The 25,641-nt window shown below is 45.2% G+C and overlaps 2 protein-coding genes across 6 annotated transcripts; one reads left to right on the plus strand and one right to left on the minus strand.

Moving 5' to 3' along the window:
* Positions 1-4,819: 4,819 nt before the first annotated feature.
* LOC120900624 (S-adenosylmethionine decarboxylase proenzyme) lies at positions 4,820-18,955 on the plus strand. 4 transcript variants are annotated; one of them, XM_040307891.1, is made up of 8 exons: positions 4,820-5,360; positions 5,494-5,744; positions 10,751-10,837; positions 13,825-14,368; positions 14,451-14,543; positions 14,661-14,681; positions 16,048-16,203; positions 16,290-18,955. In XM_040307891.1, the coding sequence occupies exons 2-8, from the start codon at positions 5,596-5,598 to the stop codon at positions 16,425-16,427; spliced, it is 1,188 nt and encodes a 395-aa protein (XP_040163825.1). In that variant the 5' UTR covers positions 4,820-5,360; positions 5,494-5,595; the 3' UTR covers positions 16,428-18,955. The 4 variants fall into 4 exon arrangements, with proteins under 4 accessions (XP_040163825.1, XP_040163824.1, XP_040163823.1 ...); XM_040307890.1 differs by having other exon boundaries at positions 5,513-5,744; XM_040307889.1 differs by having other exon boundaries at positions 4,820-5,744.
* A 423-nt stretch (positions 18,956-19,378) lies between these two features.
* Positions 19,379-25,636, minus strand: LOC120900629. Of its 2 annotated transcripts, XM_040307899.1 has the most exons (4): positions 25,141-25,636; positions 24,020-25,027; positions 21,118-21,640; positions 19,379-21,052 (listed from the first exon to the last, which is right to left on the minus strand). In XM_040307899.1, the coding sequence occupies exons 3-4, from the start codon at positions 21,502-21,504 to the stop codon at positions 20,744-20,746; spliced, it is 696 nt and encodes a 231-aa protein (XP_040163833.1). In that variant the 5' UTR covers positions 21,505-21,640; positions 24,020-25,027; positions 25,141-25,636; the 3' UTR covers positions 19,379-20,743. The 2 variants fall into 2 exon arrangements, with proteins under 2 accessions (XP_040163833.1, XP_040163834.1); XM_040307900.1 differs by lacking the exons at positions 24,020-25,027; positions 25,141-25,636 and having other exon boundaries at positions 21,118-21,689.
* Between the last annotated feature and the right edge of the window lie 5 nt (positions 25,637-25,641).

Genomic DNA, 25,641 nt, shown 5'->3' on the forward strand with positions numbered 1-25,641 from the left:
AAAGTTGTATGGTTTCGCATTGATGTTATGCGTCGCTAGAACTAGAACGGCGATACGATTGTTTAAATACTAAACTCCAACAAAAACCACCAGCACTGAAGCAAGTGAGATTTGAGTAATGGTCGTTGGTGTTGATACCCACGTATCCACGCGACCATTCATATAGATTATTGCTCAGAAAGTTAGATGGCTAAATAGGTCATGATAAGATGAAACTTGTCGAAACACATTGCAAGAAAAGGATAGCAATATAATGATGAGTTGTGTAAATACGCCATCTATTGATCAAACCAATGAAGCTGTGGAGCTTTCATTTTTTTCTATGGATATTCAATTTTCCAGTCGTTTAAGCTTAATCTGTGGCGCTTGGGAAGGAAATAGCTACAATTTATGCATACACTTTAAAAGACTTGGAATGCAAGTAAAATTCAAATTAGTTGGTCCTTATTCTTATCCCTTTCTTTTCTTTCACGTGGGATCAGCTTTAGACACGGGTCGGTTGAAAACGCTGGGACAACATTAGACAACAATCGCACCACTTTCAGATGTTTCAACGCAGTTTAAAAAATGTACGCGTTCTCCTGGATAATAATAATTTCTGGTGCAAATATGTTGCTGCAACATGGAACCCTCAAACAAACTTGTTTATTTCCTCATGTAACACAATTTTCCCACCACATTAATTTGCCTGATCTTGAATACGATTTAGGAGTAGATGTTCTCGTCTTTTTCATAGAATGAGTTCTGTATTTCAAAAAATCCCTCCTGAACCAAAATAGATTCCTTATCGCGTCATATTTGAGTCCAAGATGACCTTCACACTCGCGTTGAATAAAATTTAGAAAAAAGCGAAGCTATTTCTAGACAGTTCCTGAAAAATTTGCAATCAGTTCCCGATGGTATATTAAATTAGAAATGTTGGCAGCATCCAGAAACGTCTGGAATCGTTTCGGTTCGTTTGGATGCGTCCGAAATTGTTCGGAATCCTCCGGAACTATCTGAATTAGTGTTGGGTAAAATAGCACTATTAAGTGTGCTGTGCGTACACGCACGCACATCTCAGAGTGCGGTGCACATTTCGCACTGTGCGCGCACTCCGCACTGTGCGCGCACTCCGCACTGTGCGCGCACTCCGCACTGTGCGCGCACTCCGCACTGTGCGCGCCCTCCGCACTGTGCGCGCACTTCGCACAGTGCGCGCACTCCGCACTCCAAAGCATGTGTTGATCCTTGCAAATATTGGAAACTCAATCGATTTCACATACACCTGTTTCGAAGATAATCCTTTAAAGGGTATAGAACATATTTTTTAAAATCTAAGAGCCCCCTTCTACGCTGCACTTCATTCCTCACTCTTCTTTTCCACCCTTTTACGCATGGCGAAAGCGCAGAAAGCTGAAACACACGCGCACAGCTGAAATCAATACAATTTAATCATCGTTGGCCCAAGGTATTGGGTAGAGCGAGAAACATAATTCTTTGCCAGTGTGGATGGCCGGTGCACGAGCTCACCGAAACTGTGCGGAGACATTTTCTGCGAGAATCGAATGCACAGAACGCTGCACTTGACCACCATCGAAAACCCGTTACACAAACACAAGGATACAACACATCCAGACAAAAATTTAAAGGCCCCGAAACACAATATCAACACAGCGGTCCGTAGCCGAAGAAATTATCAGGAAAAATCGGCTGACATCAAGCACGCGTTTCTTTAAAACAACTATGAACTGTGAACGTCGTAGGTAAACGACGCTCCAGTGATTTGAGGTTTCTCTTGAATTTGGCTGAGATGAAACGTGTCTGTGCTTGTACTCGGAGCCACCGCTTTGCGATTGTGCAATAAAACAGACAGCTGGTTTCACGCGAAAACTGCTATTCGCGTCGCAGGCTTGTAATAGCAGGGCATGTTTTAATGCAAAAATTACAATTTTCACTCGGAGCCCTAGTCAAATTTTGTAATTTACTAAAGAGAAGGGGACATGGGACAGTGCGGGAGGGGGGGGGGGGCGATGGGCATGTTTGTGGTATGAATGTGTGCAAGCGATTTATGGATCTTTGATTCGCCCCGACTTGAACTCGTTGCACCAACGGATCGGAGTCGCTAATGCTAACTGATGCTAATGCTAAAAGGCGGTTTGTCAAAATATGCTCGTAGTACTGACGTAGTACTGAAATATGCTAATATGCACCTTACTTCCTGTAACATGGTACGAAGTGTGCTCGCACAGTACAAAGTGAAGCATGGCACGAAATTTGCGAAACATGCTTGCACTGTGCGAAGTGTGCGAAAAGTGTGGAGTGTGCTCGCACTGTGCGAAGTCCGGACTGTGCTTGCTCTGTGCGTAAAGTGCGCGCACTGTGCGGAGTGTGCTCGCACAGTATGAAGTGTGCTCACACTGTGCGAAAAGTGCGCGCACTGTGCGGAGTGTGCGAAAAGTGCCCGCACTGTGCGAAGTGTGCGAAAAGTGCGGAGTGTGCTCGCACTGTGCGAAAAGTGCGAAGTGCGCGCACTGTGCGAAGTGTGCTCGCACAGTACAAAGTGTGCTCGCACAGTACAAAGTGTGCTGTGCAGTGCGCACAATGAGGTGTGCTGTGCGCACAGTGCGCACTCGCGCACAATGCCCAACACTAATCTGAATCGCCAAAAAGTTTAGAATATTCGGATTAGTAAAAATCGTATTCGGACGGTATTAGTAAATGTAAGCATGTATGTGATGATATATGGGTAAGCATGATATATGAATATTTGTTTTTATATCTCTTTGTGCATATCTTTGGCGAGTGAATGGATCGTAATCTTTTCTACGGATCGATAACTGAATACGGTTCGTGGTCGATGTTCAATGTAATTTCATACGTCATACATCACCTAGCTTCTGAAGGAAGCATCCCAAATTACACACTTCAACTTGCTTCTATCGCAAGTGAGATATTTTCAACCAATTTTTGGTTTTGTTTTACAATTGTATATGGCAACCGGTTTCCTTGAAATTCCTTCACACTTGTATAAATAAATCTGCTAAACCATATTTTAGATTTATTGATACACGTGTTGCACGCTTTTAAAGAAGTGGCCACATGGCAAGCTATGACGATTGTGTCTGCAATCTTCTAACAACGTATGAGAAAAAAAATCCAACGTATTCATCTATCTGTAAAAAGGTATTAAATTATGATACTTTTCGCAATTAGGAACATATGTGCTGGACATGAGCTTGAATTCCAGCATACCAATTGCAATAGTAAATGCCATGGTTATCGATAGCATCGAAGCCATTTTCCATATTGTTCTCTAATCGATTCAAAAAGTATGTAAGGTTTGCAATTTTTTCTCACATTTCCAAAATTCCATAAAATCATGTGAACAATAGCATTTAATATCCTATATTGTACATAATTTGTAGTTCCTACTTGGTTATACGAGTAATACGAAATTACTAACTTACTTATCCGTCGTCACAACCGCTTTGCGGTCTGCCTCAGGAGCGTCCGAAACCGCTACGGTCTCGCGCCTTCTCGTCATTATAACGAATCCTCTATTGCCCCTTCATACACCTTCTTCTTCTTTGGCTCAACAACCGTTGTCGGTCAAGGCCGGCCTGTACCCACTTGTAGGCTTGGCTTTCAGTGACTAATTGATTCCCCCCATAGCAGGATAGTCAGTCCTACGTATGGCGGCGCGGTCTATTTGGGGATTGAACCCATGACGGGCATGTTGTTAAGTCGTACGAGTTGACGACTGTACTCCGAGACCGGCCCCTTCACACATACGTGACCAAAAATCCTTCTGAGCATCTTCTTCTCGAAAGCGGCCAAGGGGATTTCTTCAGATGTGGACAGTGTCTATGTCTCAGAGGCGTACGTGAGTACCGGTACTATATAGGTGCTATATAGTCCCAGCTTTTTAGGCCGTCCACAAGGACAGAGGAGGCGTGGTAGGCCCAAATTGAGGTGGCAAGATGGCGTGGAGGCGTCCGCCATTAAGGCCGGGATTACGGACTGGCAGACAAAGGCGCGAGACCGTGAGCGGTTTCGGACACTCCTGAGGCAGGCCAAGAACGCAAAGCGGTTGTAGCGCTGGATAAGTAAGTAAGTAAGTATAGTCCCAGCTTCGTCCGTCGCGATAAGAAGTTACTCATTGAGTTTTGATTGCGTTTTTGTTACACTGTTCAATTTTCGTCTGGCGAAAGCATTTCATGCTTAGAAAAATGAGAAAGAAAGGACTAGAAAGAATGCAAAAAAAACATTGCTCTCATACAGAAATAGGAAAAAAGAGGACCGTATGTATAAGTTTGTGTTTTTATTTAGAAGGAAAATAGGCAGTATGACCAAAACGTAAATGTTTCGATGATGAAGGAAGCATTGCCAAATCACATCTTAAGCGGTCGAACGTGAGCGATTTCTGGCACACCTGAAGCAGAACCGCAAAGCGGTTGTAGCGCCGTATAAGTTGAACAGTGTTGAGAATATCTATTCATATTTTGTTCATTAGGTAGATTTTATTATTCGTAAAAACACTTCAATTTGCTAAACGATTCCATTCGAAGCACTTAGCGCACAGTGAGAAACTGACCGAGAAACGATTTTCAAAACCAATGCACCAACAACTATTCTCGCTCGGTGTAGAGGCGCCCTAGTACGACTGCACACTTTTGGCCCTTTATTCTAAGAAGCGCCCAGTGTACAGCGATAGCTATACCGCCAGCAAGAGTGACACGCACAGCAGCATCTAACGCGTTACTCTCTCTCCTTCGCACGCATTGCAGCTGCCGGCAACGGTCCGGACTGTCCGGAGTCTGTTCGTACCGTCGGTTCGCTCGACGGTTCAGTCTTCGTTTTTCTCGTGCGTAGAAAAGACTCACCCCTCCCGCACAGCGTCCTCTCTCTCGCGGCTGAGATCGATTTTTCTTAGCAGCAGCAGCAGCAGCAAGCAAAAGTGCAAAAGCGCAAAGAAATAAAACGGGAAAATAGCGACAAAAGCGAGTGGTCCCTATTTTCCTTACCTCCCTCGTTAGTTTTTGGTGAAAGTGCATTAGTTTAACTTTTTTTATATCCCGGTTAATTCCCGCACACACTCATACTTCCACATTTACACACACCCATACTTGGTACGTTCGATTTTTTGCAACCGACGACGCGTCGAACGGATTCTTCTAGACTAAATAGAAGGAAGGAAAGGAACGTGCAAGTCTGTGGCCGTTTTTGTTTGTTTGTTTGAAATCACTTCAACTGCAACACACACTCCGTGTCCGTGCCGTTTTGCCCATTTTATCCCAAATGGACCCGAGTAAGGTTTTGGGATAAATATTACTTCACAACCAAAAAAAAAAGGCTCTCTCTACGAACGCCTTCAAACGGTAAGCAGCAAAGTAGTGCATATTAACGTTGTTCTAAGCGTCCACACGCGTGAACGTGGTGCTAAGGGTCTAGTCAGGACTTTTGGGGCGAAAAGTTCCACACCACCTGCCAGGGGACAATAAACTTTATCAGGTGAACCCTTCATCGACAGGTGAATTCGCGTCATCAAGCGAGAAAGGAGAGTGAGAGCAAGCGGAAGCGCGCTAAAACAAAGCAAGTTGTACACCAGACAGAATGGCGGAGTCGGAGGACTTAAGTAATAGCAGTAGTAATAGTAGTAGCAGGGAGGATATGCACTTTTTCGAAGGTGTGGAAAAGCTGCTGGAAATCTGGTTCGAACCGTCGACAGCGTGCAAGAATGCCGATCTGCGAAAGATCCCCAGGTAAGTGGAATTTTCCAATTTGAAAAAAAACGCATCCTTTTTTTACAATCCCTCCCTTCCCCACCTCATCCTTCCCTAGCAACACACCCGGGCTACTTTGCTTTCCTGCACTTTGCTTCACTTCATAGTGTTTGTGTGTGTGTGGGTCAATTTTCAAAAATCAGCTGAAACTACGGGCCAGCCCTTGTCAGATGGGTGGGATATATATGTGTGTGTGTGTGTCGGTTAAATTTTCACGGGCTGGCCCGGCGGCTACCCTGCACACACGCGCGCACACGTTTGTTTGTGTGTGTGTGTTGGTGTGCAAGTTTGCAGCGCCTTTCCCCAAGGTGCGGTAAAGCGGAACCATATGAGATTGGTTTTGCGGCTGTGTGTGTGCGTGTGTTTCGCGTTTTCTAATGCGCTTTGTTCAAAAGGGGAAGCAAACGGGAGCGGTTGGGCAGTGGAAGCTCTTGGATGTGCGCAAATTTGCACTTTCCATCACGCCCTTCCACCACCACCACCAATTTTTCTCCTCCACCGTTGTATGCACCACCGGGGTGGTCGGTGGGAAAATAAAGCAGTCCGCGATTCGGTTCATCTTTGATGAGGCGATGCACTTCGGATCGATTTGGCGCGTAGAAAAAACGCTCCTAGCACGTGTGTGTGTGTGTGTGTGGGTTTTTCGCGGAAACTAATCGCGGTTGTTTTATCGATCGTCGAGTAGGAGGTTTTCGCTTTCTTTCGAGGGAATTTTTTCCGGGGCGTGTGATCGTGGAAATTGCTTTTGTTTGTTTTTTTTTGTTAGTTCGTGAATGTTCTACGCGTTTTTCCCTCGTGGAAGCTCTCAGCTGTCAGCGCCTGAACCGGCGGCTTAAAGAGAGTTCGAAATGAGAAGAGAGTGTGGCAATTATGTAATGTTGGGTTGGAGTTTTATTCATTTTAAAACCACGGTAATTGACTTCACGGCTTTTTTTAAATTACTTTCTTAAAAGTACCTTTTTCACGAACAACGATTTACAAGAAATTACTAGACACGACGGTCTGTGGGCTAAAGGGAAACCCCAAGGAGGGTGAGGGCAGTTTTTGCTTTACCTTGAAATTGAACCGGCTACTTTGACGGGTGTCAACGAATTTGGCAAGCGCGGGCATGTGTGTTTGTGCGCGTGTGTGCTGCTGTGCGCGGAGGAAAAGGACCAATATTCGTTACTTTGCGGCATTAGAAGCTTTCCCTTTCTGTCCCCAGCACGTCCGTACTGGGTGGGAGAGGTGAAGGTGTACACACAGGTGCGCGCGGCCTGTGTATCGGACACACCGCCGTGTTCGTTGTCAAGGTTTGTGTTGTATGTGTCGCACATCACAGCAAACCATGAGGTAATGTTGGTGGGCCACTGTTTCCAAGTGCCCCACGAATGGCAAATGTATGTATAGTTCTGTTGACAAAAAAAAAAAAAAACAGCAAATGTTGCAGTGCCGTTTCAAGATCACCAACATGGTTGGGCTATATTTAACAGGCCATTTCGCGGTGGCATTTTTGCCAATAAATGCGGTAAAACGTGCGCGGGAAGTAAAGGGTAATTCCAGCCTCCAAGGTGAAAAGCTTGCTTTGGTGGAACCCAATGCATATTAGCGACACTCGACATACATGTATGCGAACACGTGCGAGGAGTTGTGTATGTATGTGTGCGTGCAATACGTTTTTTTTATGGGGCGTTGAGATGATTCGATGCCAAAGAAGCCGCCTTTAGGGCGAACACGCGTCCGTCTCGTGATGGTATGCTGAATTAACACATTTTTTGTTTGGCCACCAGGTACACCAGGGCACACGTGCCGATAGACAGACGCAAAGGAGGAAGGAGTATGGCCCGATAAGTTCAGTGATTTCTCCGGGGGATTGTGCCCGGGACATTCACACACACGTTATCGAATGCGTTTGCTGCTGCTAATCTATGGCCGTTGTATCATCTCCCTCTGATTGCCTCCGTTATTATCGAACGTGACCCGCAAACGCGCGACACATGTGCTCTTACGATTGCGGAAATTAATCTAAAATGGTATTTTTAGCCATTATCAATCCGCTGCAAGCGCCGATGGATGATTAATCCCGCAGAGAGAGATAGAAAAACGTCACCGTGCAAAGGTTGGAAGCGTTGATTTCGTACGCATTTTAATTTGTTTTTGCTGTGTTATATTACTTCAAAAACGCACTAAAAACCGAATCCGAAGGGCACAACACAGTTTCGGCAGATAATAATCGATGGAACACACACGGGTTGCTTGCAACACCAACAGAAAAAGACGCCGCTGGAAGGGCGACCCGCACCGAAATTGACAAATATTCACGCGTGGAATGTTCCAGAACATTTTCAAAACAACTCACACACACCACCACCACGCCACGGCGCAGCACCCGGAAAGGCGTGTCGTACACGGAAAATTGGACATTCATTACGCATACGCGGACACAACACGCATACATAGGGGTTTTCACTTCCCCGCTTTTATTTTTTGGCAGCGAGAGAGTGAGGGGAACATTTATCAGACCTGTCTCTCACTCTCTCTCGGTCTCTGTTCGTGTACCTCAAGGGTTAACGTGCACATTTTGACTACCCAGACGGTTGCTTTGATTGCTGCTGCTGGCTGTGTGTGTCGCCTCGGTGATGGGGAGTGGTGTCTGCGTCCTTCAGCGAGAGATGAGTAATTTGGTTGACGAGATTCATGTTGCAAAAAGGCTCGTTTACACGTTAGAAACAAGGCAGCTGGTCGCCCCGGTACTGATAAGCGAGATGTTCTCGACCTGTTCGGCGTGGACCAGTTCCGTTTCGGAGAGCCGCCGAGACACTCTAGGCCATTCCCGATCGGTCAGTGTGTGCGACGCTATTGGTGTTGGGTCAGCAAAGGGTCAACGCCGATTGACTGCTGGGTGCCCGCGATAAGCTACGCCGTCGATGGCGCGCACACACCACCACCAGATAGCGCAAACGATCGCCGCGAACCGTCTCGACTGGAAACCACGTGGCGGGCCAGTTGGCGTGCTTTCTGGCGGGTGCGTTTGTAGATGTGTGCACGCAACTGGTGTGGTTTTGTTTTACCGGCATCTCTCACTCGGTTGCGTAAAGCAATTGCCTATCCTCTCGCGTCGGCCCTTTGCGCTGCTATTTGACGCATCGCGCGCTGCGCATTCCAGCATCAGCGTCGGGCCGTGCGCTTGTAGTTGTCTCAGCTACTGCGCCATCCATCGCCACTTGTCACATGGTTTGCGGCGTTCAGGTTTCCACTGCCTGTGCCTGTGTTCTTGCGGGCAAAAGGATGAAGCAATCAAATTGGCGGTTGTTCAATTAATTGCGATCGTTTGTCCGGTAATTGCGCGCCAGGTGAATGTGTGGTTGGCCCGACTATCGTGACAGAGGGACCTAAAGCGCAAAACCTCAAGATGATGAATTCAGTTCAGGATTTTTTTTAAATCAATCATTAACAAAATTATTGACTTATTTCAACAACAACGAATACAAGTAAAAATATATAAATGTACGTGAAAATACTCATTTGCACCCATCGCAATAGTTTCGTTTATGCTAATGTTCTTTGAGAGTTTGCAAAAAATTCGTCATTATAACGCTCAGAAATGATTTTGAATCCATCTTTACACTGATTACAGCAACTGCTTGTTTATTAAACGTTTACCTATTTTTACCAATATTCTTACATCAATTCAATTTCAAACCTATTTTTAAAAGTCATTTTTTGTAACAAGATACCTGTTAAAATAAAAGAGCTAATATAATGATTTTTAAACCCTCCGCGTTAAACGTAGTTTTTTAGTTTGCCTAATATTTTGACTAAATAAAGACAGTTTGTTAGAGCTTAATAAATAAAACTTTCACGCACTGCGAGCAAGCAATCGCTCACAGAACTTTCATTCAATTTACATAAATTATCTTCATGCTTGGTGGAACTTTGACGCGTGTCCGCAACTTCCTTGCGACAATTTTCAAACTCTGCGAGCAAAACAAAGGCTGGAAACATTGTTTTAGCTGTTTTTCAACCCTCGTAAATTCATGTACAATGTTTGTACAATGCCGAAGCCATCTGGTGACATCGCTGGATCTGGTTATCATTTAAAACGGCTGAAAAAGCATAACAATAATGAACCATATTCATTGTAATGTAGTAAACAGCTTACCGATTAGAATCAAATTTGTTTGAACGAATAAAAACAAAACGTTTATTTACATTACATCGATACACACTGAACCTTCCCTTCAGCCAATCGATCAACGGGCGATGTACGCTGAAGGAATTTGCTGATGAATGTGGGTTGTCGTTCTCCAGTGTCTCCAGCACCATACCCCTGACAATGTATATTATACCATCGTCCACGGTGAAATGGTGGTTCATATTTCCTTGACATTGATGCAACATTGCCACTGATTGCATAACTCTTAAAAAGGGCGTTGTTGTTTTAAACAGTATGACTCAGGAATGATGGGACGTGTTGACTGCCTTTCGGTCCGATTGTAATGGAAGTTTGTGAGTTGTGCACACAAAGCAATTTCCAGAACCCTCCCGTTGTCCCGTCAAGCCCAATCACACCTCATCAGAGCGGGCTTATGCATCATTAATTTACACCACACGTAAATGTATTCCCGCCGGGTAAATGGTATAAAACAGGAATCTTCCCTTCATTTGCACTCGGTGCAGCAGTAGCAACAAACAATAAAAGCCCACCTTCGACCTTGAGCATATGATATACAGCAGCAGCAGCAGCCATAGCACCACCGTGTTCATGTTTTTTGTGTTGTTTTAGCTCCACTACCCGTGCTTTTCCCTTCCATATCCTTATGTAATCGATTTTCATGCCCCCCATACCCATAGGTCGGTGGGTTTTCACTGGCACTTTCCCTTCCCCCGATTCTCCAATAACAGTGCTCTATTCTGTATTACCTCCAGCATATTATTGCACCTGCTACTGGATGCCATTGCAACTAAAATCACTCACTTACCGTTGTTATTCTCCCTTTTTTTAGACCGATGTGGGATGCACTGCTGAAAACCGTACGATGCGAAATCATCAGCTTCACCAGAAACGATCAGATCGATGCTTATGTGCTCAGGTAAGGCTAACTATTATAATGTACGATCCTTTTTTTGGGGGATTTGTTTGCGTTGGAACGACGAGGGCTTTCTGTTGCGGGTTGTTTTAGGAGTACTAATAAGTTTGTAGCGTTTTTTTAAGCCAGATGTCGCCACTTGTGTACTGTAAGTGTACTTGGAGTAGCTTAGCAAGTCTTTCTCCATCGAGTAAAAGCACTGGTAATGATCTATAATTACGGGATTTAGGTCCCATATGGACTCAAGACGATGAAGACTATGGACTCTTGTTTACTACTAAGATACCAATGTACTAAGAAAAACTGAAATGGGAGGTTCTGTTCCAGCCCGCTGTATAGTAGCCCAGACATTGCAGATTAGTCACAGGTAACGAGGAGGATGCACTCCGTTTCTGAAAAACTGAATCCGACTACGAATCAAAATTAGATTATACTCCACAATTCTGGACAACTCTGACCGAGTCCGTACGGATCCAGACAAACCCTAGACGAGTTTGGATGGATCCGTACGACACCTGATAAGTCCGGTCGAGTTCGGTTCACTCCAGACAAGTCCGGTCGATTTTGGAAGTCCGATCAAGTACGGTCGAGCGTGGTTGATTTCGAATCACTTCAAATGACTGTGAATGAAAGTTGAACAAATCGATTTTGATGATGTAATTACATACTAATTCCAAGTATTAGCCTCATTCGTCTGAACAAATCTTGCCGACAGGACTTGAGAAAACGAGCAAGATTTTATCTTAATCCTAAAAATTGCTATTCATTTCCCAGTACTTTAGATAATTGTGTCTTCCGGTTGATGTCCTCACAGGTTCTAGCTGCCTAGCTCGATCTTCAATTACGATTGAAGTTACAAAACATGATCAACGCAAGATCAAATCTCCAAAAGAGTATCATTTTTTTCCAATTCAGCATTTGAAAACCATGAATAAGAAACCAATTGTTCACAGAAATGCGTAAAAGTTAGACGAAACACGCTACAAACTTATTGATACTCCTCATAAATAGCGCCGTTCCGAAAAGGATCGCACACAGGTGGATGAGCATTAGTTATTCGAGCGAATTTATTCAGACAAATGTGCGCTGCATTATCCCCTAGCGGTAGCAGCATACATCCTTGCTTACTTGTGTAACAACGCTGGGAAATGGGAAGGAATATTGCGATGCGATGATAATCCCCTTTCTCTCACGATTGAATGAATTTCACGTTCAATAGAAAACAAAACATCCCAATAGCAAAAAAAAGGGATACTGATAGCTTCTGGGCGCATGAAATGTGATGCTCATTGGAGGTTGATGCATGTTCTCTCTGCTGTGAGGGAATAATCCACCCAAAATTAAAATTGCATAATAAGCCAATTTTGAACATCGGTGTATGTATGGGTTAGCCCTGCCTGGTTGTTTTGTGTCGGTTAGCGAAACAGTTTCAAACCCAAGCTTTGTTGTGTTGTGTTGTGTCACAGAAGTACGCCGATATTAGCTCGACAAAAATATCTTTTTTGCCCACGATTTTTGTCGACCGTTTGCAAACACCCTGCAGCGGCTCTTTCCCCATTTCAATCGCCACTCCCGAACAGCTGTGTTTTTGTTTAATTTTTACTACAATTTCTTCTGGCGTGTTGCCCGCTTTCTTCCATTTTTCTTAAATTTTCTGCACCTGTGTGAGAGCGGGAAAAATTATTTATATCCCACACTGTGAGTGTCCCTGTTGCTGAAATTGTACAGCACGGCAGCCAAGCTGCTGTATGCTTGATGCTACAACGAACCATTCACGTCACAAATAATCCCCATGTACGTCACATCAAGCTGTGTGTGTGTCTGTTTCGTTGCTGGGACATTCACAAATTTGTTGCCAAATGTTTCGTTGACCTAGAGGCGCGTGTTGGTTGGAAGGACTTTTTTTGTTGTTGGTCCGATCGTTCACATCCGTTCACGCTCTTGACCTTACACCGAACGGACAGGAAATGGAAAATGGACTCCTAATGGAAGGGTCTCGGCGGGCAACGACCGCCAACCGTTTTGCGAATTATTCCCAATTTAAAAGAAATGAAACAGCCTTGCCCTTTTTTTGACTTGTTCCGCTGATAAAGTGACAACTTGTGGCGTACCCCCGGTGCCGTGTACCGATACAGTGTTTTAATGTCGACCTTGCCGGCGGCATGGGTTATTCTCTCTTTCTTGCATGCCCCCGTCCCAATCTAAACCAATTCAAACGTGCCGAGCTTATGGGCATAAATTATCAATGCTATTTTTCTTTTTTTTTTCTTCAAATCATCCACAATGAGAAGTCGTCGACTTCCTTATCTTGGGGTTAGAATGAACTCAATGTGATCTCTCCATCCTGCTACCACAAGCCGTTGTGTATAACAATGGAGGATCTCTAAATGGGTGGATTGGATGTTTCGCTTTCCCTTTTCATCTCGTCTTTCTTAAGCGAAAGGTTCGCGAAAGGTCTTCCCAGCCGAACCAAAGCTTCACTTCCTTTTCACCCCGATGGTAGCTTCTCCATCTCTTATCAACCGTGTGTGTGTGTGTCTGTGTGACAGAGAGCATTGGATGGATTTGTTCCAAATGTCAAGGATTTAAGCGATAACAGGCCACACAAATGCCAATGTGGATTGAGGCGTGATTGAGCGGCTGCCAGCGCTGACGTTAGTGGTTCGGGAACGAGATTAGCCTGTGGAAGGATTGTGGTTGGCCCTCGGCACTCTGGAACGATGGGGAAACGCTCGCTCGTTAGGCGGGGTCGTGAACTTCGCGCGCGCTCGAACGTACGCGATCGATCCTGCTTTCTATCATCGAGCAACAGTGTTGATGCACTCGCGTAATACATTATGCAATGTGCGATAAGAGAGCAGCTCCCTCCCTCAAAGTCGTTGCTTGCAAACTGCATTCCAGTTGCTTCTCGTTGTTTTAGAAATGAATGCCATACGATTACTAACCCCTATCCTATCAAACTCGCTCTCCCTCGCACCTTTTTTTTACAGCGAAAGCAGCATGTTCGTGTCGAAGCGTCGCTGGATACTGAAGACGTGCGGTACCACGACGCCGCTGCAGTGCTTCGAGCCACTGTTACGCCTGGCCGCCGAAATTGCCGGCTACACCGAGATCGAGGATCTGTTCTACTCGCGCAAAAACTACAAGCGCCCGGAGCTGCAGGTGTCGCCGCACCGCGGCTTCGACGAGGAGGTCGCCTTTCTCGACTCGTTCTTTGACGACGGGCGCGCCTACAGCCTCGGTGCGATCAATCGCGACTGCTGGCATCTGTACACGCTGAGCCGCGGGGGAGGGGGCTCCAAAATTCTCAAACGCAACAACCATCTCCATCAGCTGATGGAGCAGCACCATTCGCAACAGCTGCAGCAGCAGCAGGAGGACGATGATGTGCAGCAACTCGACGCTCAGCTCATTGAAGCATCGATGCAGCCCGATCCGGATCAGACGATCGAGATACTGATGACGGATCTGGACCCGAGCGTGATGGCCATCTTCACCAAGGATGTCTGCACGACCGCCAAGGAGGCGACCCAGGTTAGTACATTCTGTTGTTTCATTGTGTATTTCTAAATTTAACGATTTTTGTGTATACATTTTCCAACTCTTTTCCTATTAGAAATCGGGCATCCATCGTCTGCTGCCGGGTATGGTCATCGATGATTATCTGTTCGATCCGTGCGGTTATTCCATGAACGGCATTTCCAAGAATGTAAGTATGAAGCACTGTGCAAATTTACCTTCATGTTTGGGACAGTTTACTAAAATAAAGTCTTGTATTTGTATTTCTTCTCTTATCTACAAATCGATCTTTCGACCTTTTGTGCAGTGTGGAAAGAAGTACAAAGAGGTAATCATTTTTTTGTGCTTTGTTGTGTTCAGTTCACGTGTTGTTATTTGGTTTTGATTCCTTTGCATTAATAATTAATTTCGAACAATCGATTTAGCTTTTGATCGTTAAATGCATGCACTTATTTGAATTAGAATTTGATTAATATTAACTTTTATGTGTTTTTGTAATTTAATTGCGTCCTTTAAAATGCTACATGTTTTTACTTGTTATTTGTGTATTGTACGGTTAGAATTTCAACAATTTTATTCTTTTATTTCGGAATAATTTTAATAACATTTTGTGTACTGGTAGCATTATGTGTGATTTTTTACGTTAGTTTGTCCATTTATGTTTGTAAACCTTTCCTCAAGCTTTTTTTAATATTTTTATTTTAAAATCCACTATAAAAAGCAATTTCTATGTTAACTATTAAAGTAAGTAGAATGCATTACAGGGCTTTCCAAATCACTTTCGAATGTGCACATAATTATTCACCGCCTCCAAGATTTGTTTATTTGTTTTTTTTTTATAGAGAGTTTGGCTTAATTTGCCTTTGCAACCGCCTTCAAGATGTTTTCCAACAGCTGTCAAATTACGTATTTGCTTCATAATGAAATTTCAGTTCTTATACACATGATTTTCAACACATGAAAGAACTGTCAAACTTAATCCAGCTTGAGACGTTTTGAAAATCATGCTGAAGAAATTAAAAATTATAATGATCGTAATGAAATAACAGATTGATGTGGATTAACATCTAGCACGCGGTGAATAACAACGTTTACATTCAAAAGTGACTTGGAAACCCCTTTAAGAGGTTACAGGGGTTTCGAGACGAAATCTCCATTGTCTACAACATTTTTTATTGATTGCCAGATGTTTTTCAACAGCTGTCAAATGTTGTATCATAATATTTATTTAGTTCTCTCACATGATTTTCAACACGTCTCAAGCTGTATTGAGTCTGAAAGTTCTTCGTGGTATGTTGAAAATCATGTGTAAGAAATAAAATTTTATTATGACGCATTTAAACCATTCGACAGCTGTTGAAAAACATCTTGAAGGTGATTAATAATGTGCACAATCGAAAGTGACTTGAAAACCTCTGTAATATAGAACTAGGAATGTTTTGTTGTATTCTGGTAAATAGCAGATCATTTCAACCCATTCTTAGAAATAGACATAGAAAAGGAACAAATGTATTAAGACGCTTTGTCGGTTTTTAATGCGTCATGAGTTTGGATTTCCCCTGTTTTTGCTTATAAGTTTATGTCAATCGAATCATTTGTTGTTCCTCTCTATGTGCACTTTAAACGTTCGATTCGGAATCAATCAATGCAATTAACCATAAAACGATCCGCTTCGTTCTGTCTCTCGTTTACAGGGATGTTACATGACCATCCACATCACGCCGGAACGTGAGTTTTCGTACGTTAGCTTCGAGAGCAATGTCGCGTCGTCGGATTACGGGGAGCTGATCAAGCGCGTCACCCGCACGTTCCAGCCGGGCAAGTTCATCGTGACCGTGTTTGCGAACAAGGTACGTACGATCGTGTACACTACGTGCGCTTGGTTCACATCAACCATCCAATACTCACTGTGTTTTATCTTTTTTTTTTCTTCAAGACATCAATTGCTGCGAACGCCAACCGGGAGATCGAGCATTTGGGCACTATCGATCAGTGGAAGCGTCGCGACATACAGTACTCGCGCTTCGCCAGCTACGACCTTACGTACGCCCAATACTGCAAATACCCTAGCTGAGGTTTACCGTGCCTAGCTCCACCGGCAGGGGCTAACCTTCCCTCTCCCCTTTCCCTTCCCGCCCTCCGCCCGCCCTCGTCTGATGCGTTCTCTGACGATGGCGGTGCATCAGCAACCGGTTGTCCCACCACTTCCCTTCCCACTTCCGAAACAACCGCCACCGTCCCGATGCGTCCCGAGCAGAAGCGTCCGCCGCTGAAACCTATCGCTTCCCCCGTCGCTCCATCGCTTCCGCTGTCGATCGCATTCGCTCGGTTGATCTTTAGCATCTTTCCCGCGCTCATTGCCACATTCGGTGTCGGCCCGAAGAAGGGCGTCGAGAGGCAGTGTCCCGATCGGGCTGCGGCCACCACCAACCCGGATAGGCGCAACGGAAAATGCCACAAGCAGCAGCTAAACAATGGTCACGAAACACGCCAGCAGAACGAATGCTACTACCGCTCGCTTCCCGAACGTCTCTACGCCCAGCTACACCCGTACCGTGCCCTCGGCAAGACCGCGCTGCTTCCGTCACAGAAGTTGCTGAATGAAATGGACTTACCCGCACAATCGCACCTGTTTGTGGAACAGCAGCATCACTTTGGTGATGAAATGGCTACGACTATCGCCACCACCACCACTACGACCGCCACCCAGCCGGACTACGGCGAGCTGCAGTTCTACGGGCAGCTGAAGAAGCTGCTCGACCTGCCGGTCCTGTTTGCCATCTGCTTCGTGCAGCTGATCTCGTTCGTGCTCGTGCTCAACATTGAGGAGTGCTCCCCGCTGGTGCTCTTTTCCTGGTGGCGTAACAAGATCTCCTGAAATTGACTAGCCGTCGTCGCTCGCCGCAGCCTTCAGTTCTGATTACAGCCGCCACCATCATCACCATCCCCACCGTCGTCGTCGTCGTCGTCAGGGACCGGACCGACAGCAGCAGCAGCATCATCATTGCGATACGTTTGTTATGTTGAGTGTTGTTATGATTATTATTTAATTAATAATACGGTAGCAGCAGCAGTAACAGCAGCAGCAGCAGCAAGAAAATTCGGACGGCCGCAATACGATCGCCGCCAGCAGCAACAACAACAGCAACTGCGGGTTATAAGACGGCGAGCATGCGAGATGTCTGCTACTAGCAGCAGCAGCAGCAGCAGCCTTTGGTCGCAAGCTTACCTTTGTGCGTTTGGTTGTTCTGCCAAGGGCAAGGGGCAATCCTTCCCATCTCTTCCAGCGTTTTCTTTTCGTCCCGAAGCGCACCACAACGTCGTTTCGTCAGTAGATTCTAAGACTATCTGCCAGCTTCCTGCCGCAGATCACTCTTACCATCACGATCAGCTGGTGCTGTCTGGGAAGAGTTTGAGCAAGAAAGACGGCTTTGAGAGTGCTTGTTTAATGAAGGGGGAAAACGATTCCTCCGTGGATGTGGCAAGAGCAGCAGAGGAGCAACAACGACGTGCTGCATCTTCACGCAAACGACGGGAAAGTAAGCAGTGGCGCAAAAGCCCACTCAAGCGAGAAACTACACAGAAAGCTTCCAACAATACTTCTGTACCAGCAGCAGCAGCAGCAGTAGTAGTAGCAGCGGTACCCAAAAATAACAGCACCACTTGCTTAGTGTTAGGAATAGAGGAAACATTACCGGCAGCACTTCGTCTAGGGCCACCACACAGTACCATCCCTCCTGTCGCCCGCAATCAGGAAACGAGTCTAGCAGAGGGACCCCATTCCTTTATACTACTACTGCACTGCGGTGCAACGCTACTGAGCATTGCACGGCTTCTAGCACCGGCCGCTCAGCCCATCATCTTTGCCTTTCTAATCTCACTCGATCTGTACTCGTAGCAGCGACTGAACGCCTCTTGCAGTCGGCTCGCCCACCCGTTCGGTCGTGGAATGCCGATTGCATATAGGTAGCATTTACTTTTAACATTACCTCCCCAGCTTGGGGAGAGAGATAGGCACTTATATTGGAAACAAACAAACAAAAAGCACAAAGTGTGTAGTGTACCAGGGCGAGTTAGCAGACAGGGGACAGAGGTTTGAAGAATGTAATTTTACATTTTATTTTACATTCGGTAACCCTAATCCATTCCGATCAATAGGGAATAATCGTTCAATTCTTTCCACTCTCATACACCCGGAAATCCCCGGTTCCCTCCACACTACTTCCTCATCTCCCTGCCGGGATGCTTGTTGATTATGTATTGAAAGATTTTGTGTGCGTGATTCCGTTTGATTCATTTTATTTTTTATTTTTTACAACACTCATTATCCTTCTCTCTATACCATGCAATCAAGAAAAGTACATTAATAAGAGATAATTATTTAAAAAAAGCACACACAAATATATACATACATGTTCTCTATAGCAAAAACTATAGGAAGTTGCAAAGCCGAAGGCTTTACAAAAATCGCAACGCAGTTTGTATCAGTTTAAATGGAAATCCATTCAGGGGACGAGAAACCCCGCACATAATTAAATGATTGAAATACTATGAAAGCATTAAAAAAGCAGAAAATAATAGATTACTAACTAAAGAAAAAAAGCATTACAAAAAAAAATACAGAATCTTACTAGAAAATGTGAAGCCAGAAAAAAAAACTTTTAAAAAGCACACTGCAAATGTGCAAAAACAAAACAAAAAATGAACCGTGTCTGACATGGAGCAACAAAAAAAAGAATTATTATTAATAAGAGAGGGAAATCTATTTCCCAAATGAAAAGCAAATCAAGCTTTAGGAAGTTAGTTTATTCAACCATTCTTAGGGCGCGTGGTTCGGGAGGAAAGATTTCGGTACAGGTTTTACGTGCGCACGACACGGATTTATCTTCTTTTAGCAAACGCACAGCACAACTGGTAACAGTTTTTGTTGATTATGCTTTTAGTTATTAAATAGTTTCTCATACAAAAAAAGTATCATGACGTAGGGAAGTGTGTGGGCCGACGGACGGTCCTCACACTGTCTCGTTGTTTTTACCTTTCATTTATTACTTGCTACTTTAATTGCATTAATTTTATAGTTTTACAGTTTTCTTTTATTCATTCTTCCAACAAAGAAGACTTTACGTTTATTTTTGTTTTCTTTACAATTAATTTCTGCTGGGTTTAATGTTCTCAATAAAATGTGTGGTTAGTGTTGTAATTTTGGTTTTATCATTTTTGTTTCCCGCTCTCCTTTGTCTAGTACCTGCTGTGTGCATTGAGCTTTTTGTTTATATCATTTTTGTATCATTTTTAGTGCACGTGTGGGCCGTTGGAGAAGGAAATAATGTCTAAAACGAAGCAATTCGCTAAGCACACAATTTAAGGCGAGATCAAGAGAAGCGGAGCGATCATTGATCAATCTAAACTTGCAATTTAAATACTTTACTCCAAAAATCGTAACGGAATGTTAACGTAGCGAGCGAACCGGGTTGCGGAAGTGAAACGTATGTGTATTAATGATGATAGAATGATAGAAAACCTTTGTCGTATGTCTCCCACGTTAAAGAAAAAAACATAAAATATAACCAGAAAGACTCGAACGATGTGCTAAAATCGGAATCAATCGGTAATTGGACAGAGAGAATCGGGTTTTGGGTTGGGCAAGCAGGGAAGCTCAGTTCCCGTTAATCTTCCTCAACCCCGGGAAAAAATGAAGCTAAGTGATGAAACTAACGGCAATTGCATGTGACTGTGAACAACTCAAGGTTAAGATAGGAAGGTGCGCATTGTTTTTTTTATTCGATAACACAATTCGAATTACGTGTACGTGTATACTGATTGTTTCTTTTGTTTCTTCCCTTATTTTTGATTCCTTAAAGTAACTTTCTCTTCTACATTTAAGCCTTCCAGCAGCTGCTAGTACTTGCAAGTACCTATGTTGGTATGTGTGTGTTTTGTATTAAGCCAAAAAAGGCCTTTTAATTTATCTGTGGACGGTGGAGAAAAGGCAGTGATGGCAAAACCGTACGAAACATAGAACAGCTGTGATGAGAGTGATGATGGTGAGGCAATGGTTTGTCGAGAGTATATTGAAGGTGTAAGGAAGAGGAATAGTTCAAAATTAATGCAAGTAAGAGATACTAAATCATGCTAACAATACTTCAAAATAGAAAATAAAACAAATACACCCAACACAAGGTAGCACCGCTGAATGTATCTTAGCGCTCTCCGTCGGTCGCCTAATGGTGAACAAGACGATGCGGATAATTCGTACATGTTTGTATTGCAACAATTACGGTTCCACAAATGTTCGTTTCCGTGGAAACAACCCCTCCCCCCAATCAATTCAATAAATGCTCATAAAAAGAGAAAACTCCTAGCGATCATGTGTTGCCTACCTCACCCTGCTCAGTGCTCCTCCATGATCCGCATCACGTACTCGATGTTGTGGAAGTTGTTCCACGAGTCACCGGCAGCGACGCGGCCCAGCTGGGCGGTCGGAATGTGCGGCACAAAGTGAAACGTAAACGGCGGTATCGGGCGCAGATAGTCGCTCAGCACCGGTTCTGGGTCTTTTTTGTCCTTGAACACGTACCGGGCCTTGGCGTCACCGAGCCGGCTGCGGGTGGTCGGCACCAGCACCGTATCGTTCACGTTCACCGGTGCCAGCTTCTTAAACACGACCTGGTCGTACAGATGGTTCAGATGTTTTGTGACCTACAGGGAACGGGGAAGCGTATTAGGCAACAGTTCCGTGAGTTTGGTGTATGATTTTCCCTTACCATTGCATTTACGCGCTTTTTACTGCTCGGGGTCAGCTGGCCGATGCTGTTAATCGAGGGAGCTTCCATCTTTTGGACCGTCTCGATCCGTTTACTAAGACCGAGCGTTGTGTGCAGTTCCGGTTGTTTGTATTTCGTAGCACCACCGCCGGAAGTTGCTGCCGAACCTCCCGCTCCGGCGGAAGTTGTAGCCGACGGAGCTTGCAGTTTTGAGGATGGTCGGGTGGAAGATGCAGGTACGGACGGTTTTAGGATTGATTTAGCCGGCGGTGGTGGTAGCACATTTTCACCGGCAGATGATTTCAGCACGTTTGCGGTCGTTTTCGATACGGGAACGTCCACGTTGTTGAGGTACTGCTTCCGTTTTCCATGCTTATTTTTCCCCATTTTTTGGGCCGGAACGGTTTTGGGATTGCGCGAGTAGTGTGGGAAATTGTGTTTGGATGGGTTTTGTTGTTGTTTGGGTTGGGGCTTTTGACAGCCTGATGAAATGTCAAACCCCTGGGGGAGAACTGTTGTAAGGCTTTGGAGGGCAAAAAGCGCGCGCGTTTTTTTGAATAGGGTAGAAAGCGTTGCGTTGCCGGTTACAAAGCGAAATAATGTTACTAATTTTTATATATAAAGTTGAGGAAAATGAGGTTCGCAAAACTCTGCACTCATTTTACTGACTAGAAAAGCACACTTTGAACAATCGCCAAAACTACCAATATCGAGTAAGAAACACTACAAATGTTATCTTCAGGACATTGCTAATTCAATTTTATTCGTTGGCTAGTAGTGGTGGGTAATATGATTCATTTCACGACCCGACCCGGTGTCGGGTGGGAGTCAGTCGGATTCGATTACGGCACGTAGGTGCAGTGGGTGAGCCAATCAAATCCAATGCGCGGGTGAAACGAGTTCGGGTCGGGTAATGAAACTTCCTTGACTCGACCGGAACCGAACTCGCTGCACCAACGGGTCGGAGTCGCTTATACTTTCTTGCACCTACCGGAGTCCTTGCACCTACTGAACCTACTTGTACCTTTCAGGTCGACCCGAATAACTCCGGGTTGCTTACGGATGGCTCCGACCCGAAAGTTTCGGGTCGACCCGCTCATAACTATTGGCTAGTCTGAATTAGGCAGCGGTAATCGCTACTGCGGGCGTGCGGGCGTGCGTGCAGAAAAATCAATTTTTTTTTATTCTAACGCATGCGGTTCCAAACTGTCACCCGCTGCGGGTGTCAAATTCCATACATTTTCAGAAAACGCACGCACGCCCGCATCAGCGATTACCGCTGCCTTAGTGATGGGTAAAGTTGGCAAAAATCCGGAGTCGACTCCGATCCGACTCCAATAAATTCGGTTTCGACTCCGGAAGGTGGGTCCGCGCTGCAATATCCGGAATCGTTCGGAATCGTCCATAATGGCCCAGAGTCGTCCGGAATCGCCCGGAGTCGGAGTGGTCTGGAGTCGGAGTCGTCCGGAGATACCCCGAGTCGTCCGGAGTCATCCAGAGTCGTTCGGAGTCGTCCGGAGTCGGAGACATCCGGAGCCTTAGTCGTTCGGAGCCTTAGTCGTCCGGAGTCGTCTGGAGTCACCCGGGGTCGTTCGGAGTCGGATTCCTCCGGAGTCGTTCGGAATCCGACCAACTCCGAACCGATTCCGAACGACTCCGGACGACTCCGGACGACTCTGGACGACTCCGAACGACTCCGGACGACTCCGGACGACTCCTGACGACTCCGGGCTACTCCGAACGACTCCGGATGACTCCGGAAGACTCCCAACGACTCCGGAAAACTCCCAACGACTCCTTACGACTCCGGACGACCTCGGACGACTCCAGGCGACTCCGGACGACTCCGACTCGGGGCGGATCTAGTGGTTCCATTTTACCGAAGTCGGAATCGGAATAACAATAGTCGGAGTCGGATCGGAGTTGTGGGTGCGCTCTTTACAGTCTGATTCGGCTCCAAAATGTTGTTGCACAATTTGCTCCGGAAACATAATGAGAATTGACATTAGAATTTGAGTTAGCTCTGGAATGAGAATCAGTTCTTGAATTAAAATAAGAAGTTTACGAAACGAAAATTTTTGATTCTTTGCAGTTCTCAATAAACTTAATCATTGGACCCAAACTCTTATTTTTATGGAGATGTCGAACCCGACTCCGATTTCGAAGCAGATTTTGGAGCCGATGCAGATTCCGGAATCGATTCCGGAAACTGATTCCGGAGCTAATATCAGGAATCAATTCCAGAAAACTTCGAAGCTACCTGTAATCGATTCCGACGAAAACTTCATGTTCCCCATCACTAGTATTAGTACAGGCGTCCCCCGAGTTACGACCCCCTCGAGTTACGACGATTCGCAGATACGACGATTTTGATTTTGACAGTGAAAAGTTGTCAGTGAGAAGAAATTTATGTATTTTTTTGAATTTCTGTGCTGAAAACCGTTACAAATACATTTCCAAAGATTCTACAACTAGCCGATCTTTGATATTTATATCACGTAAACGACTTTCGGTGTAAAATTAATACATTATCAAACATTATTTCAAATAAAAATCACGATATCATAGATTTCGCCTCTTCAACTTTGGTTTTAAACTTAACTTTGACAGATATTCGACATACGACTATTTCGACTTACGCCTTGCTTTGGGCCATTTTTTCGGTCCCAAATACAGTCGTATCTCGGGGGACACCTTTATTCACTAGTAATTGAATTCATATCGGTCCTAGAACTGATATTGAGCTGATACCATCAGTGTAACTATTTCTGTACTCATTCTGGTTTTGTAATTGATCCTGAAGCGATACTGTTCCTGGTAATGGTTTCCAATACCAGTTCTGTCCTGGTTCCCGGATGTTTTTATTCAGTTGTTTCTTGTCATGTGTGTATGTATTAGTTACTTTTTAGCCTTGCTTTGGTTTTCAAAGACTTTGAGTCTTTATGTCGGGAAACCCAGCTCATTACCGTCCGTTGAAGCCGCTTGTTTCTATTACGGAAATATTCCTTTGAGTAACTAGCATTCGAATATTATTTGTTTGCCTTTTTTTGCTTTGTACTGAAAATGAAAAGAAAAGTTATTAAAACAGGACCCGTTGTATCACGATCACAGCTCAGCAGAAAGACGCGGAAACCCCAGCATGCGCCTTAAGCCGCGCACAATACAAAAATCACGCATCAGCGCGCGATCGACCTCTACCTCTCGTGTTCTAATGCGCTCTTCGGACGGCCTCCGGTATCGGCCAACCCCTAAAGGCACATTTACTTACTGCGATCTGTGCCGCGCAAAGAGGAACCTTCACGCGTACTCTCGCACATCGTCGTTGGTACGCGTTTGTCGCGCTGCTCTCCCCCCAAGCGCCACACACATCTTCACACCGCTCTATGTGCGGTCCCCGCGTTCGGCAAATGGGAGCAAAGTCGAACTCGTTCATCTCTGCCGGATCCCGCCGCATTTGATTTGTGCGCTCGGTGCGAGTCGGTTAAGAATTATTTTTAAATATATCCTTCGTGAAGGCGGGGTGAAGCGGACTGTGCGCGAACTGTCCAACCAAAGCCATACATTCAATTCAGTCGTAAAAGTACAGTGCAAGTGTGCAACTTTCTCTAGAGTGCGATTGAACACGGGGCCATTGTGTGAAAACAACTAATTTCCTGCTGGAGCGGTTGCCAAGGCGACAGCGCCGGGTTGCTGCAAGAAGGTGTGCGCGTCGTGTGCTGCGCTAACCCTATACTAAGCAAACCAAAAACGATTCTAAGCTGGCTTTAACACACCGACAGCGGTGTGGCGGCTTGGAAGTAGCAACAACCTTACCATCCTTCCATCGCATCCGTGGCCAGAACTGTTTCGATCTGAGGAAGCTAATCGAACACACCTCTTCCGATCATTTCAGCGAAAGGAAGGAAGACAACTGAAAAGAAAGAGGAAAAGGGCAGGGTGTAGAAAAGTGCTTCGAAAGTAAGGTTAAGGTCAGTCTTAATATAGGGCGCTAATCTTGTGCGAGATTGAGCGAAACAAACAAACCGGCTTGCATGTGTTGACTGTGGGCGCGCGCTCGGGTAATCGAAATATTCCGTCGAAAAGGAGAATCCCCTTCGTACGTGTACGTGTCGGTGCGTTATCAGCCATAACAGCTGGCTGTGTGTGCGTGTTTGTGTGTGTTTGCCCTTCCAATCGACACACGGCAGTGTGTGGTCTTTGCACGTGAAGGTAAAGAAGAGACACCGCATTGTTTGGGCCGGCGCCACCACCACCGCGGTGTGTTCGCTGACAGTTCGCATCCAAGCTTCGATTGATCGAGAAGCCCCAGCCAGCAGCAGCATCCCCACTGAATCTCGGCCGCGGTTTTCTGCGTAGAAGAACGAAAACAATAACAGTTTAATAACCTTCCCAACGGTCAACGACAACGCGCGGAGCCACTTTTTTTTTTGTTTGCTTGGTGTAGAATTGCGGAACACACTACCGCGCGCGTGTGTGTGATAGAGTGAGCGCGCAAAACTAGCCTCTGCCATTGCCGCGAGCGAA

Source organism: Anopheles arabiensis, chromosome 3 (genome assembly GCF_016920715.1).
Source record: "Anopheles arabiensis isolate DONGOLA chromosome 3, AaraD3, whole genome shotgun sequence".
In the NCBI taxonomy this organism is placed as follows: domain Eukaryota; kingdom Metazoa; phylum Arthropoda; class Insecta; order Diptera; family Culicidae; genus Anopheles; species Anopheles arabiensis.